We start from the raw sequence: 14,387 nt of genomic DNA, 5'->3' as shown, positions 1-14,387 counted from the left end.
TGGAGTGGGTGAGAAGAGGATAAGGGGTGGGTTGTGGGGGGGACGATCAGGAGTTGAGGGGGTGTGGATGGAGTGGGTGAGTGGGGCTCTTAAAAAAAAACCTGAAACCAATTTAAGTTAATGCAGCACAGGTTTGGGGGAGTTTTAAGGGGGATTAAGGGGGGAATGGAGTGCGTGAGTGGGGCTCTGAAGAAAAATCCTAAACACAATTTCAGTTAATGCAGGAAAGGTTTGGGGGAGTTTTAAGGGGGGGGTTTTGAGGTGGGAATGGAGTGCGTGAGTTAGGGGATGGGGTGGCTGAGTAAGGGGAGGGTGTTAGACCAATGCAGTAGAGGTTTGGGGAAGTTTTAAAGGGGGTTCAGGGAGGATGAATTGGGCGAATGGGGGATGGAGGAGAGGGGATAAGGGGGTTGAGGGGAGAATAAGGGGGTTGAGGTGGGTTGTGGGGGGGATGATAAATAGTGTTGAGGGGGTGTGGATGGAGTGGGTGAGTGTGGCTCTTTAAAAAGCCTGAAGCCAATTTAAATTAATGCAGCACAGGTTTGGGGGAGTTAAGGGGGATTGAGGGGGGAATAGAGTGCGTGAGCGGGGCACTGAAAAAAATTCTAAACAACAATTTCAGTTAATGCAGGAGAGGTTTGGGGGGAGTTTTAAGGGGGGGGGGGTTGAGGTGGGAATGGAGTGCCTGAGTGAGGGGAGGGTTTTAGACCAATGCAGTGGAGGTTTGGGGGAGTTTTAAAGGGGGCTCAGGGTGGATGAATTGGGTGAATGGAGAGTGGGGGAGGGGGTGATAAGGGGGCTGAGGGGGATGGAGTGGGTGAGGGGAGGATAAGGGGGGTTGAGGTGGGTTGTGGCGGGGGATGATAAGTGGGGTTGAAGGGGTGTGGATGGAGTGGGGCTCTTACAAAAACCTAAAAACAATTTAAGTTAATGCAGCACAGGTTTGGGGGGTTTTAAGGGGGATTGAGGGGTATTTTGCCTACTCCCACTGAATTTGTGGATACAAGGTTGAGAAATGATTGGAACTCACTTTTACTCAACAGAACGGGAATCTGCTTAACAGACCTGGTGTCTTTGTCCTCCCCCCCCCCCCGCCCCTCAACTATATTATTTTCTTTCACAAAGTTATTTTATTACAAAGTTAGTGTACAAAACACTGCATTAATCAAAACTGCTATTTGCATTCTCCAGGGACACGCAGGGCACCATCGTAGGCCCAGAAGAGAGGCAGGCAGTCGACTCAGGCAGAACCCTCAACTGCCTGCTGCCAGGACTCTTGAATGGCCATCATGGCCAGGCCCAAGAGCAAACCAATCCCCTCCTCACCTAAACCTATGGGTCTTTACCTTCTACCCCCTTCCCCCACATTGTGTTTATGTTTCGCATTAAATAAATTTAGGTTATTTATCATTCTCCAGACGCTGCCTGGCACGCTGGGTGTTTCCCCCATCATTTTCCTTTCTTTTCGTTCTATCATGGCTTCTAAGGGAGAGAAAGGTTCCACATTCAAGAATGAATGGTCCCAATCCAAAATGTCACCTGCCCATTCACTCCTTAGATGCTGCCTGATCCGCTGAGTTCGTCCAGCATGCCGTGTTTTGTTCTACATTCTAACTACGCTTCTTCTTACCGTGAAGCGATGTCAACACCTTCACCATTGAATCCCCTTCATTTATAAAGATGTCGTCCAATTCACATGCCCAACCCCATTTCCTGGGGAGCCATGAGCCCCTGCCTTTGCCAGGAACTAACCTCACTAGATTAATTGCAGTCTAACAGGTCCTCGTTCATGCACAGACACACACCTTTTAACAGCTTCGAAACTTCTTTAGACTAGATATAGTGTGGAAGCAGGCCCTTTGGCCCACCGAGACCAGCGATCACCTGGTGCATTTGCACTATCTTGTGCATTGATGGAGTAGGATAGAGGAGCCAGCCAGAGGAGGAGCCAGCGCTGCCCTCGCAGCTGCGGCTTGCCTGCAGTCCGTTGTCTTTTGTGTTTTTTGTTGTTTTTGTCTTAATTGTAGTTTAAATATGATGTAGTGTTTGCGGTTGTGTGTTATGTGGGGGGACTACAGTAAAAATGTCTCCCGAACGGAGACACGACCTTTGTTTTCTGTGTCATGTCTCCGTTCCCGCTGTGGCCTACCACCGGCCATGCACCTGGAGCTGGCGGGCTCCGGCTGGGACCACCTGGGCTCTGGTTCGCAGAGCCCGCGGCCAGGACTCACCACCTGCGGCGCTGGCTGCCTTCGGATGCTGCGGGAGCGGCTGCGACTCGTCTCCGGAGGCTTCGGCCGCGGGCCGCATGGACGTCGGAAGCCCACAGGCCCCTGGGTGGGGGCCGACATCGGGAGCTCCGGCAGCAGCAGCGGCAGCGTATTCGCCCGCCCCGAATCGCGGGGCTTGGGTTGGCCCGCCGCAGACCTTTCATCGTCCTGAATTAGAATTCAGGGCAGAGACAGCAAAGAGGTCCCCACCCAGGGGCCTCTTAACAAGAGAAAAATACATTCTGGCCTTCCATCACTGGGACTGGAGGAGACTCACTGTGATGGATGATTATTTTGTTTGGTGTTGGTTATGATTGTATGTGTTATTGCATTTTTATTGATTATTCTTATTGGTCTTATTGTTGAACTGCGGGTAATTTTTCATTTCATTGCACATTTATGTGTATGTGACAAATAAATTGACTATTGACTATCTTTTTTTTACCACAGCCAATTAACCTGCAAACCTCTGCGTCTTTGGTGTCAGAGGAAACTGGAGCACCCGGAGAAAACCCACGCAGTCACAGGGAGAACGTACAAACTCCATGCAGACAGCACCTGCAGTCAGGATCAAACTCAGGTCCCTGAAGCTGTAAGGCAACAACTCTACTGCCATGCAACTATCACTTGGGTGCAGTCACGGGATATTTGAGGACTCTGCACGTCATCAATTCTCCTGTCACTGCGCCCAAGCGATAATCAACCGAAGCCCAGTGATGGTTCAATGCCTTACCAGAGGTATCATCTTACCTTTGCGTCAATAGGGTTCTGCCAGAGCGTATCAATGCACTTGATCAGTTTTAATCTGTCTCCCAGGGCGCTAGATCGAAAATAAAACAGGTTGGTAGATCAGGTGGCTACTATAAAGTTGATGGGAAAGTAGGTTGCAAAACGATTGGTGTAAATGTGTGCTTGATGGTCACCACAACTTGGTGGCTCGAAGTGCCCATTTGCACGACTCAAGACCATTGTTTCTTAGCTCCCTCTGCACCCCTCTAGTAACTAGAAAAGGGAATCAAAGCACACCGCAGACTTTGAACTATTGGCAATATTTTCTTTAATAGAAATAGAAAAATGAATACAGACGAAAATTCCATCTGTTTTCCCACTGCTCAACACGAAAATTGGAGGAATTGCACCTCATATTTCGCTTGGGCAGCTTACAACCCAGCGGTATGAACATTCACTTCTCTAACTTCAAGTAACCTTTGCTTTCCCTCACTCTCCATCCATCCCCCATCCCAGTTCTCCGACCAGTCTGACTGTCCTGATTACAGTTTATGCAGGAAGGAACTGCAGATGCTGATTTAAACCGAAGACAGACACAAAAACCTGATATAACACAGCGGGACAGGCAGAATCACTGGTGAGAAGGAATGGGTGGCGTTTCAGGCCGAGACATTAAATTTTATCTTTGTATGCTTCGTTATCACCTTCCCCTTGCTAACAATGATCTATTTTACATTTTCCTTGAATTGCCCCTTTGATGTCTCATTTTCACACCTTACGCCTTCCATATCTGTGTCCCTCTCCCGACTCTCAGTCTGAAGGAGGCTCTACCCAAAAACGTCACACATTCCTTCAATCCATGCTGCCTGTCCCACTAAGTTACTCCAGCATTTTGTGTCCATCTTCGGTGTAAACCAGCATCTTCTGTTCCTTCCTACACTTTCGGGAACCTCTTTGCTGTCTCTGCCCTGAATTCTAATTCCTCCTGTCACTTCATTCCCCCAAGGCCCGAGCTAAAAGTTGTGCTTACCTTACACCCACCTCTTTGAAATCACGTTCTGTCAACTTTGGCAAGACATCGCCCGAAAGCTGTGCATCTAATGAGAGTATGTACAGGAAAATGGAAGTGAAAGCAATATCCAAATAAGAATCGTCCATACTACAAAGTCCAGGCAAAAATTCCCAACACCCTGATGATTAGTGGGGATAGCATGGAGGACGTTAAATTTGTAACTGAGAATTTAAGTGGTAAATTTAATGGTAAACTTTTCAACCTTAATCTCCGAGTCCTGGAACCCGACACTAAACCATTTGTTACCATGGCGACACCGTTTCGACAGAGCGTTGAATATGTCATTAATATTAGACTCGCCACATTTAATATCGAGGCTTTTGATGACAAAATGATTAAAGAGGTGAGGAGTCTGCGTGCCTCTCCGTCGCATTCCCCAACACAAGATCTTTAATACTAACAAATGTGCAAGGCATTGCATCGAAACGACAAAGGATGTTTCCAAGTGCTTCCCTGATTGCTTTTGCCATTTGTTTGAACTCTTCCGATGAAATTTGCAGGGAAAGGATGGGATGAACAGTAATAACAAGAAACTGCGGATGCTGGTTCATACAGCAAAGGCAGACAGCATCGCTGGAGAACATTGATAGACCAGTTCAGCCCCAAGAGCGGCACGGGTGGGAAAGGTTTGCACGGTTCTCTGGTTGTATACTTGCCTCTAAATACCTGCTCGAACTTTCCCAAGCCTTGCTTCCGCAGAAAGCGGCAGACATCCTCCACGTCCCATTCCTGGTAATTCGATTTACTCTGCTGCAAAGCTGTCCGCTCGGGGCTGCTTGTGCCGGGGCTGGAGGATCTCCCTCTCTTGCGGCTTGTGCCGGGACTGGAGGATCTCCCTCTCTTGCGCCGGTTCATCTTGCTCTGAATCTCCGCTGCAAAAGCTGCACCGACCCGCTGCAAACTGCGCCTGCTCGCCGCCTCTGATTGACAGTTCTGGAGAGTCCCGGGAATCCGGCCCCCGCTCGCTGTCAATCAAACCACAGACTCCTCCCATTTAAAGGCCCAGCGTGCCCTTTGCAAAAGCACTCGACAGAAGGCCAGAGTTCAGCACTTCATAATAATAATAATAATAATAATAATAATAATATTCATTTATTGGCATTGCAACGAGTACAACGAAATTAAAAAATAGCCAATCCTGACGGTGCGTAGAAACATATATGCAATAAATGCAAAAACAAATAAATACAATTATATTAAGTACAAAAGATTTTTTAACAGTGTTGCCTAGTGCAGAAGGTAGTGTTCAGTTCTCGTATGGCCCTGGGGTAAAAACTGTTCTTAAGTCTGTTTGTTCGGGATTTGATCGACCTGAAACGTCGACCAGAGGGCAGATAAACAAACAGACGGTGGCCGGGGTGGGATGGATCTTTTATTATTTTGCCTGCTCTACTGAGGCAGCGTAGGCTGAACAGATGCTCCAGGGAGGGCAGTGAGCAGCCGATGATCTTCTGGGCCGTCGTGATGACCCTCTGAAGGGCCTTCCTGTCCTTTTCTGAGCAGCTGGCATACCATGTGGTTATACAGTATGCCAGTACACTCTCGATGGAGCAGCGATAGAAGGACATCATGAGCTTCTCCTGCAGGTTGGTTTTCCTGAGGATCCTCAGGAAGTGGAGTCTCTGCTGTGCCTTCTTCACTGTGGTGATGGTGTTGGTAGACCAGGTAAGATCCTCTGCGATGTGCGTACCCAGGAACCTGAAAGCGGGTACCCTTTCCACACAGACCCCATTGATGTAGAGTGGGTCGTATTCTACACTGGTTTTCCTGAAGTCAATTATGTTCCTTTGTTTTGGAGGAGTTCAGGACAAGATTGTTCACTGAACACCATGCTGCCAGCCTTTGGATTTCATCCCTGTAGGCTGTCTCATCTCCTCCTGAGATGAGTCCAACCACAGTCGTGTCATCCGCGAACTTGATGATGGTGTTGGTGGGATGGGTGGGGGCGCAGTCGTGAGTGTAGAGGGAGTAAAGGATGGAGCTCAACACACAGCCCTGTGGTGAGCCGGTGCTCAGTGTAATGGTGGAGGAGAGGTGAGGGCCTATTTTGACGGTCTGGGGGCGGTTGGTCAGGAAGTCCTTGATCCATTGGCAGATGGTTTGGGAACATCCAAGGTCAGAAAGTTTGGTGACCAGTCTGCTCGGGATGACCGTGTTAAAGGCAGAGCTGAAGTCGAGGAAGAGCATCCTCACATAGCTCCCCTGGTGTTCAAGGTGGGTCAGTGCAGTGTGAAGAGCAGTGTCGATGGCATCCCCTGTAGACCTATTTGCTCTGTAGGCAAACTGGTATGGGTCGAAGGTGGGTGGGAGGCTGGCTTTGATGTGCTGCAGGACTAGTCTCTCGAAGCACTTTGTGATGACCGGTGTGAGTGCTACCGGACAGTAGTCGTTAAGGCCACTAATCCTGCTGCCTCAAGTATCTATCCATGCTAATCCCATTTACCAGCACTTGGTCCGCCGTCCTGTCTATGTTGGATCAGGACGACTTGTAAACAGAGGAAAATGGACCCAAACACAATGGGGCAATGCTCCCATTGAGCATAGAAACAGTAGACGCAAAGTGCTGGAGTAACCCAGCCGGTCAGGCAGCATCTCTGAGGAAAAGGTATGGGTCAGGAGTCTTCTTCAGAAACTTTATATCTATCTTTGGTATAAACCAGGTTCTGCATTTCTTTGCTTCTACATATGGTAAGGTGACATTTTGGGACCCTTCTTCAGACTCCCAACCCAAAACATCACCTGTCCATGTCACAAGTGATAGGAGCAGAATTAGGCCATTCATCCCATCACGTCTACTCCACCATTCAATCATGGCTGATCTACCTCTCCTTCCTAACCCCATCCTCCTACCTTCTCCCTATAACCTCTGACACCCATACTAATCTAGAATCTATCTATCTTTGGCTTAAAAATATCAATTTCTTTGGCCTCAGCAGCCTTCTGTGGCAAAGCATTCCACAGATTCACCACCCTCCGACTGAAGAAATTCCTCATCTCCTTCCTAAAGGTACGCCCTTTAATTCTGAGGCTATGAACTCTAGTCCTAGACTCTCCCACTAGTGGAAACGTCCTCTCCAAATTCACTCTATCCAAGCCTTTTACTATTCCATACGAATCAATGAGGTCCCCCCTCATTCTTCTAAACTCCAGCGAGTACAGGCCCAGTGCCGTCAAACACTCATCGTATGTTAACCCATTCATTCCAGGGATCATTCTTGTAAACCTCCTCGAGACCCTCTCCAGGGCCAGCACATCCTTCCTCAGATATAGTACCCAAAATTGCTCACAATACTCCAAATGCGACCTGACCAGCGCCTTATAGAGATTCAGCATTATAATGTTGCCTGTCCAACTGTCACTCCATTTTGTGCCTTTCTTTGGTAAACCAGCACCGGCATTTCCTTTTTTCTACAGAGAACAGTACGGGTGCAAGAAAAGGCCCTTCGGCCCACAATGTCCATGCTGAACATGATGCAAAAAAAAACAACTCTTACCTGCCTGCACGTACTCCATAGCCCTGAAAACATCTCTTAAATGCCACTATGGTATCTGCCTCCGCCACCCCTGGCAACATATTCCAGGCACTTACCACCCTATGCATAAAAAATAATTGCCCTGTAGAGCTCCTTTAAACTTTGCCCTTATCACCGTAAACCTATGCCCTCTAGTATTTGATATTTTCGTCTTGGGGAAAAGGTTCTGACTGTCTACCCTATCTATGCATCTCATATCACTTTTACCATTGGGAAGGTACAGAAGCCCGAAAACCATTACCACCAGATTCAAGAATAGTTTCTTTGCAACAACCAGACTGTTGAATATTACACAACACAATCGTCAGCAACTATGACAGTATCATCCAACAGTGGACAGTATGTTTGGTTGTACTACAGACCAGTTTTTACACTACTATGAGAGCAGTACTGAGATACTATCTACCTCATTAGAGACCCTTGGACTATCTTTGATCAGACTTTACTGGGCTTTATCTTGCACTAAACACTATTCACGTTATTCCCTTTATCATGTATCTGTACACTGTGGATAGCTTGATTGTAATAATGCATAGTTATTCCGCTGCCTGTTTAGCGTGCAACAAAAACTTTTTACGTGACAATAAACTAAATTAGTATTACTGTTACCAGCTTATTGAATTTATTTGACTTTTATATTTATCTCTGTGTATTGCGTTTGCAGGCATATTAAGCTGCCGCATGCAAGAACTTGTGCAAGAAGGAACTGCAGATGCTGGTTTAAACCAAAGATAGACACAAAACGCTAGAGTAACTCAGCTGGACAGGCGGCATCTCTAGAGAGAAGGAATGGGTGACATTTCAGGTCGAGACCGTTCTTCAGACATTCGCATGCAAGAACTTCACTGTTCCACTGTGGAGCATCAACATTAACACACCTCAAGCCCACAAATGTCTACGTTTCATGTGAACAAAAAGGCTCTCACCGACCCAGATAAAGTCCGCTCACTCACTTATCTCAAACCAATAAACTTGCAGCTGGAGCTCTGTCACGGTCAAGAATGGTTTGTTTATACTTTGCCTTTTAAAAAAATATATATTTTATTAAGCTTCACAAAAATACAAATGAGAATTCATTTTATAATTATGCACAGTATCAGGAGAAGAAAAGAAAAAGAGAAAAAGGACAACCTCCCCCCCCCCCCCCCCCCCCCCCAAACATACCCCAAATAAAAACAAAAGATTGAGAGTTATATGGTTTGATTGACAGTTTTGATAGTAGGTAAGTTGTACCATATCACATTACAATTACACTGGATGCCAAACATTGCCATATATGGTCACAAACAGAAAATACATTGTAACCCGACATATCAGCGAATAGTCCCTGAAGCTTCCCTTCTTGCCATTAAATCTATATGTGGTTGCCATATTTTTTTTAAGTCCTGACTCTTACATCTTATGTTGTAATAGATAGTATGTTGCAATACTGTAGGGCGGTAATCAGATTTCCAGTGGATTGTAATACACTTCCTTGCAGCGAACTTTGCCTTTACGGCTTATTTGTTTCTATTTCTTCTGCTTTGCATGATCCATAATCTGTAAAATACATAACTTCTGCAGCACTATCGAACATTACAGCACAGGAATGGGCTCTTCGGCCCACAATGTTTGTGCCGAACATGATGCCAAGTTAAACTGCCTGCACATGATCCATGTTTCTCTATTCCCTGCATTTCCATGTGCCAATCTAAAAGTTAAACGCCACCATCGTATCTGCCTCCACCACCACATCTGGCAATGAGTTCCAGACCCCTCCACTCTCTGTGTTAAAACAACTTGCCCTGCACATTTCCATTAGACTCCCCCCACCCCACTCCCCCACCAACCCTATGCTATTGGATTTTTCCATCCTGGAAATAAAGGTTCTGACTGTCCACACCTCTCATAATTTTAGATAACTTACAGACCCTTCTTCAGTTCCTTGTGTCTTCATTCTCTGCCGCTGATGTCGTCTGATCAGCTGAACGCTTCTCTTTCATAGTCAAAGAATCATAGAGTTATACAGCACAGAAACAGGCCCTTTGCCCGAGCGCCCATGCCAACTAACATGCCCCATCTATGCTCGTCCTACCTGCCCATATTTGGCACAGATCCCTCTAAATCTATAGAGAAAGATTTCTTGGATCTAGAGTTTTTAAAGAAATGAACCAAAATGGCTTTAGTTTGCAGGGTGTGTAAAAGTAGAAGTGTCATATGATTATTAGCTATAGTCTGACAGATCAAACAAAACACAAAGTGCCGGAATAACTCAGCAGGTCAGGCAGTATCTCTGGAAAACATGGATAGGTGATATTTGGGGTCTGGACCCTCCTTCAGACATTCTAGTAGTAGAGGAGAAAGTTGGAAGAGAGGACAATTGCTGGTAAGTGATAGGAGTTTTTGTAGAAACAAAGAATTGCAGATGCTGGTTTACACAAAAGGACACAAAGTGCTGGAGTAACTCAGCAGGCCAGGCAACATCTCTGGAGAACATGGATAGGTGACATTTCAAGATAAAGTCCAATAAAGTCTGATTAAAGATAACCCATTGGTAGATGGGAGGTCAGGACCGTTGTCTAGTTGGTGATAGGATGGTTCAGTTGCTTGATAACAGTTGGTGGGAAGAAATTGTCCTCGAATCTGTAGGTAAGCGTTTTCACACTTCTGTACCTCTTGCCTGAAGAGAAAGAGAAAAGGGAGTGACTAGGAGGTGACTCGTCCTTGATTATGCTGGTGATCTTGCCGAGGCAGCCGTCTGCTTCCTATTGAAGATAGACACAAAATGCTGGAGTAACTTAGCAGGACAGGCAGCATCTCTGGAGATAAGGAATGGGTGATGTTTTGGATTGCGACCCTTCTTCACACTGACCTGAAACATCACCCATTCCTCTCTCTAGCTGAGTTACTCCAGCTTTTTACGTCTATCTTCGGTATAAACCAGCATCTGCAGTTCCTTCCTACACATTTCGCCTACTCCCAACCATTCAGTACATTTCACACCTATTTATCTACATTACTCTGTTGCCGTCTCACATTGTCCTTGTTGCATCAGTGTTTCTCAGTTCAGAGTTTTAACACGTCTCTCAAGTTGTTTGATCTGGATTCCTGCCAACTCAGCACAGCACATTGTCGTACCTGACCCCAACTTGGCCCATTCATGATCGTTTGGTCAGATATCCCAGAATGTAGTTCATAAGTCTCAGGAGCAGAACTACGGCGTTCGGCTCATCAAGTCTACTCCACCATTCAATCATGGCTAATCTATCTTTCCCTCTTAACCCGATTCTCCTGCCTTCTCCCCATAACCTTTCACATCCTTACTAATAAAGACTTTTCAATCTCCACTTTAAAAATACCCAATGACAGGCTCCACAGCGATCTGTTGCAATGAATTCTACAGATTTACCATCCCCTCACCTCGGGGCTTCCCCTCTTCGAATATAGATGGGCTCTCACTAGGGTCTCTTCTACATCCCGCAGCTCCGCTCTTGCTCCCCCTCCCCATTCGTAGCAAGGCCAGAATCCCCCTGGTTCTCACCTTCCACCCCATCAGCCAGCGTATCCAACAAATCATCCTCCAACATTTCCGTCATCTACAACGGGACCCCACTACTGGCCACATCTTCCTATCACCTCCCCTTTCTGCGTTCCGCAGAGACCATTCCCTCCGTAACTCCCTGGTCCACTCGTCCCTTCCTACCCAAACCACCCTATCCCTGGGCACTTTCCCCTGCAACCGCAGGAGATACAACATCTGTCCCTTTACCGCCCCCCCCAACTCCATCCAAGGACCCAAACAGTCTTTCCAGATGAGACAGGTTCACCTGCACCTCCTCCAACCTCATCTATTGTATCCACTACTCTAGATGTCAAGTCAAGTCAGGCTGGGCGACCGATTCGCTCAACACCTTCGCTCAGTCCGCCTTAACCAACCTGATCTCCCGGCGGCTGAGCACTTCAACTCCCCCTCCCACTCCCAGTCTGATTTTTCTGCCATGGGCCTCCTCCAGTGCCATAGTGAGGCCCACCGGAAATTGGAGGAACAGCACCTCATTTCGCTTGGGCAGTTTGCAGCCCAGCGGTATGAACATTGACTTCTCCAACTTTAGATAGTTCCTCTGTCCCTCTCTTCCCCCTCCCCCTTCCCAGTTCTCCCTCTATCTTCCTGTCTCCACCTATATCCTTCCTTTGTCCCGCCCCCCTGACATGTCTGAAGAAGGGTTTCGACCCGAAATGTCACCCATTCCTTCCCTCCTGAGATGCTGCCTGCCCTGTTGAGTTACTCCAGCATTTTGTGAATAAAATCCATTCCAAAGGTACATACCTTTCTTCTGAGGCCGTGTCCTCCAGTTCCTGGATTCCACCAGTGGAAACATCCTGTCCACACCCACCCTTTTCACGCCTTTCACTATTCGGTAAGTAGCATGGTCACATTACATGGATGTCTGTTCCAGTACTGCACAAATAGGCAGAGTAAGACACATATAAAGCCCTAAATGGACATTCCCCCCCCCACATCAAAAATCTTCTAACCCACCTCTCTAACTCCAGGTCCCTCAGGTCGGCCGACTTGGGGCTACTCACTATCCCGCGGTCTAGGCTTAAGCTCAGGGGTGACCACGCTTTTGCAGTTGCAGCTCCTAGACTGTGGAACAGCATCCCTCTCCCCATCAGAACTGCCCCCTCCATCGACTCCTTTAAGTCCAGGCTCAAAACCTATTTCTACTCACTAGCGTTTGAGGCTCATTGAGGAGGCACTGTGAACTGTTTTGTATGTGCTGTTATGTTTGTGTGCTACTGTATGTTTCATTTTTTTCCTTAGTACATAATCAGATGTACAGCACTTTGGTCAACGTGGGTTGTTTTTAAATGTGCTATACAAATAAAATTGACTTGACGTGACTTGACAAAGTGCTGGAATAACTTATTGGGTCAGGCAGCATCTCAGGTAGATGTACATAGGTGATATTTCAGGTCGGGGCCCTTCTTCAAACAGCTGGAGTACATTTGTGAGCTTTTATGTTAATACTTCTCCCCTTGCGTTCAAAATCCTCTGGCTTTCTTTACCCCTCACCACTGCAATCAGTCTGAAGAAGGGTCCAGACCCAAAATATCACATATCCATGTTCTCCAGAGGTGCTGTCTGACCATTAAGTTACTCCAGCATTTGGTGTCTTTCCTTTACATAAATACTCCTTACTTATTCCTATACCTCCTCCTTCACCTCCAATCAGGGACCCCAGTAGCCCTTCCAGGTGAGACAGAGGTTCACATGCACCTCCTTTCACCTTACCTAATGCATTTGGTGCTCCTGATGTGGCTTCCTTTGCATTGGCATGACTTTGCCAAGGTAGGATTAGTACTGTGCAGGTCGGGTTGGAAGAAAGCAGCTGTGCCTTACCTGGTGTTGAGACTTCTGTACCTCCTGCCCAACGGTAGCAGCCATATGAGGGCATGGCAAAGATAGTGGGGATCCTTGATGATAAGATGCCTCATTTTTTAAGATGCTTTTGATGCTATTACATCAGGACAACCCCATCACTTCCAGGAGACAGAAAGGGCTTTAATGACATAAAAACAAGAAGTGTTGGAAATACCCTAAGGTCAGACAGTATATGTGGAGAAAGAAGAATTTCAGGTCCATGACATAATATCACGTCAAAAGTGTTTGTCATGTATAACAAAACAGAACATTTCCTCTCTGCTTTGACACTTGGATGGGTACGTATACCAAAACAGAACATTTCCTCTCTGCTTTGACACTTGGATGGGTACGTGATCCCACCTGCCCAAACTTGGCCGATAACCCCCTAAACCTGTTCTATCCATATATCTGTCCAAATGTCTTGAACATTATGACAGGTCCTGTCTCAACTACCTCCTCCAGAGCTCAATCCATACACCCACCACCCTTTGTGTAAAAAAGCGACACCTCAGGTTCCGATTAAATTATTCTCCGCCTCACAAACCTGTGTCTGGTTTTCAATTCCCCTACTCTGGGCAAAAGACTGTGCATTTCAGCTATCTATTCCTACCATGGCCTTGTACACTTCTATACAATTCCTATCTTCTTGCAGTCCAAGCTCCATAAAGGATATAGCATTTAGCACAAGATATAAAGTCTAATTGAAGTCCAATTCAAGATAGATAAAGGATATAGCATTTAGCACAAGATATAAAGTCTAATTGAAGTCCAATTCAAGATAGTTCAAAGGACTTCAGCAACTGTAGACACAGAACAGAGAGAAATGCAGTCTTCTTCAGACTGAGAATGAGGGGAGAGGGAGACACAGAGACTGGGAAGGGTAAAGTGTAAAAACGAGACATCAAAAGAGATGGAGGACAAGGAAAATGTAGAATGGATCATTGTTAGCTGGGAGAAGTTGACAACGAAGCAGAGATAAAATGTAATCAGGAACAGTCAGACTGGTCAGAGAACTAAAATGGGGGAGGGATGGAGAGGGAGGGAAAGCAAGGGTTCCTTGACATTAGAGAAGTCAATGTTCATACCGCTGGGTTGTAAGCTGCCCAAGCGAAATTTGAGGTGCTCTTCCCCCACTTTGCGCTGGGCCTCACTGACAATAGATGAGGCCCAGGACAGAAAAATGGGAATGGAACTGAAAGCGTGACTGGGTCTCGCACCGGGGGAGGGCGAGGGTCCAACATGGCCTACCTCACACCCTGAACCCTGTTGATGACGGGTGGCCGGCGGGTCACGTGCCCTCCGCTCCCCGCCAAACCCCGCCCCCTTTCTTCTGACTTTGCAGCGCGGTCGCCATGGCAACCTGCGCCTCAGCCCCT

The 14,387-nt window shown here is 46.9% G+C and overlaps 1 protein-coding gene across 1 annotated transcript in view; it reads right to left on the bottom strand.

The window, feature by feature from the left end:
* LOC144591038 (deoxynucleoside triphosphate triphosphohydrolase SAMHD1-like) overlaps nucleotides 1-14,304 on the bottom strand; it is a 50,621-nt gene extending 36,317 nt beyond the window's left edge. Inside the window, exons 1-5 of the mRNA XM_078395383.1 lie at nucleotides 14,260-14,304; nucleotides 12,988-13,147; nucleotides 11,911-12,042; nucleotides 4,030-4,096; nucleotides 3,021-3,090 (exon numbers count right to left, since the gene is read on the bottom strand). Of these exons, the coding sequence (XP_078251509.1) occupies nucleotides 3,021-3,090; nucleotides 4,030-4,096; nucleotides 11,911-11,962 (189 nt within the window). The 5' untranslated portion in view covers nucleotides 11,963-12,042; nucleotides 12,988-13,147; nucleotides 14,260-14,304. The remainder of the gene's footprint in view (nucleotides 1-3,020; nucleotides 3,091-4,029; nucleotides 4,097-11,910; nucleotides 12,043-12,987; nucleotides 13,148-14,259) is intronic.
* Nucleotides 14,305-14,387: the final 83 nt, after the last annotated feature.

Source organism: Rhinoraja longicauda, unplaced genomic scaffold (assembly GCF_053455715.1).
Source record: "Rhinoraja longicauda isolate Sanriku21f unplaced genomic scaffold, sRhiLon1.1 Scf000523, whole genome shotgun sequence".
Classification (NCBI taxonomy): domain Eukaryota; kingdom Metazoa; phylum Chordata; class Chondrichthyes; order Rajiformes; family Arhynchobatidae; genus Rhinoraja; species Rhinoraja longicauda.
This window is presented reverse-complemented; position numbering and strand designations above follow the sequence as displayed.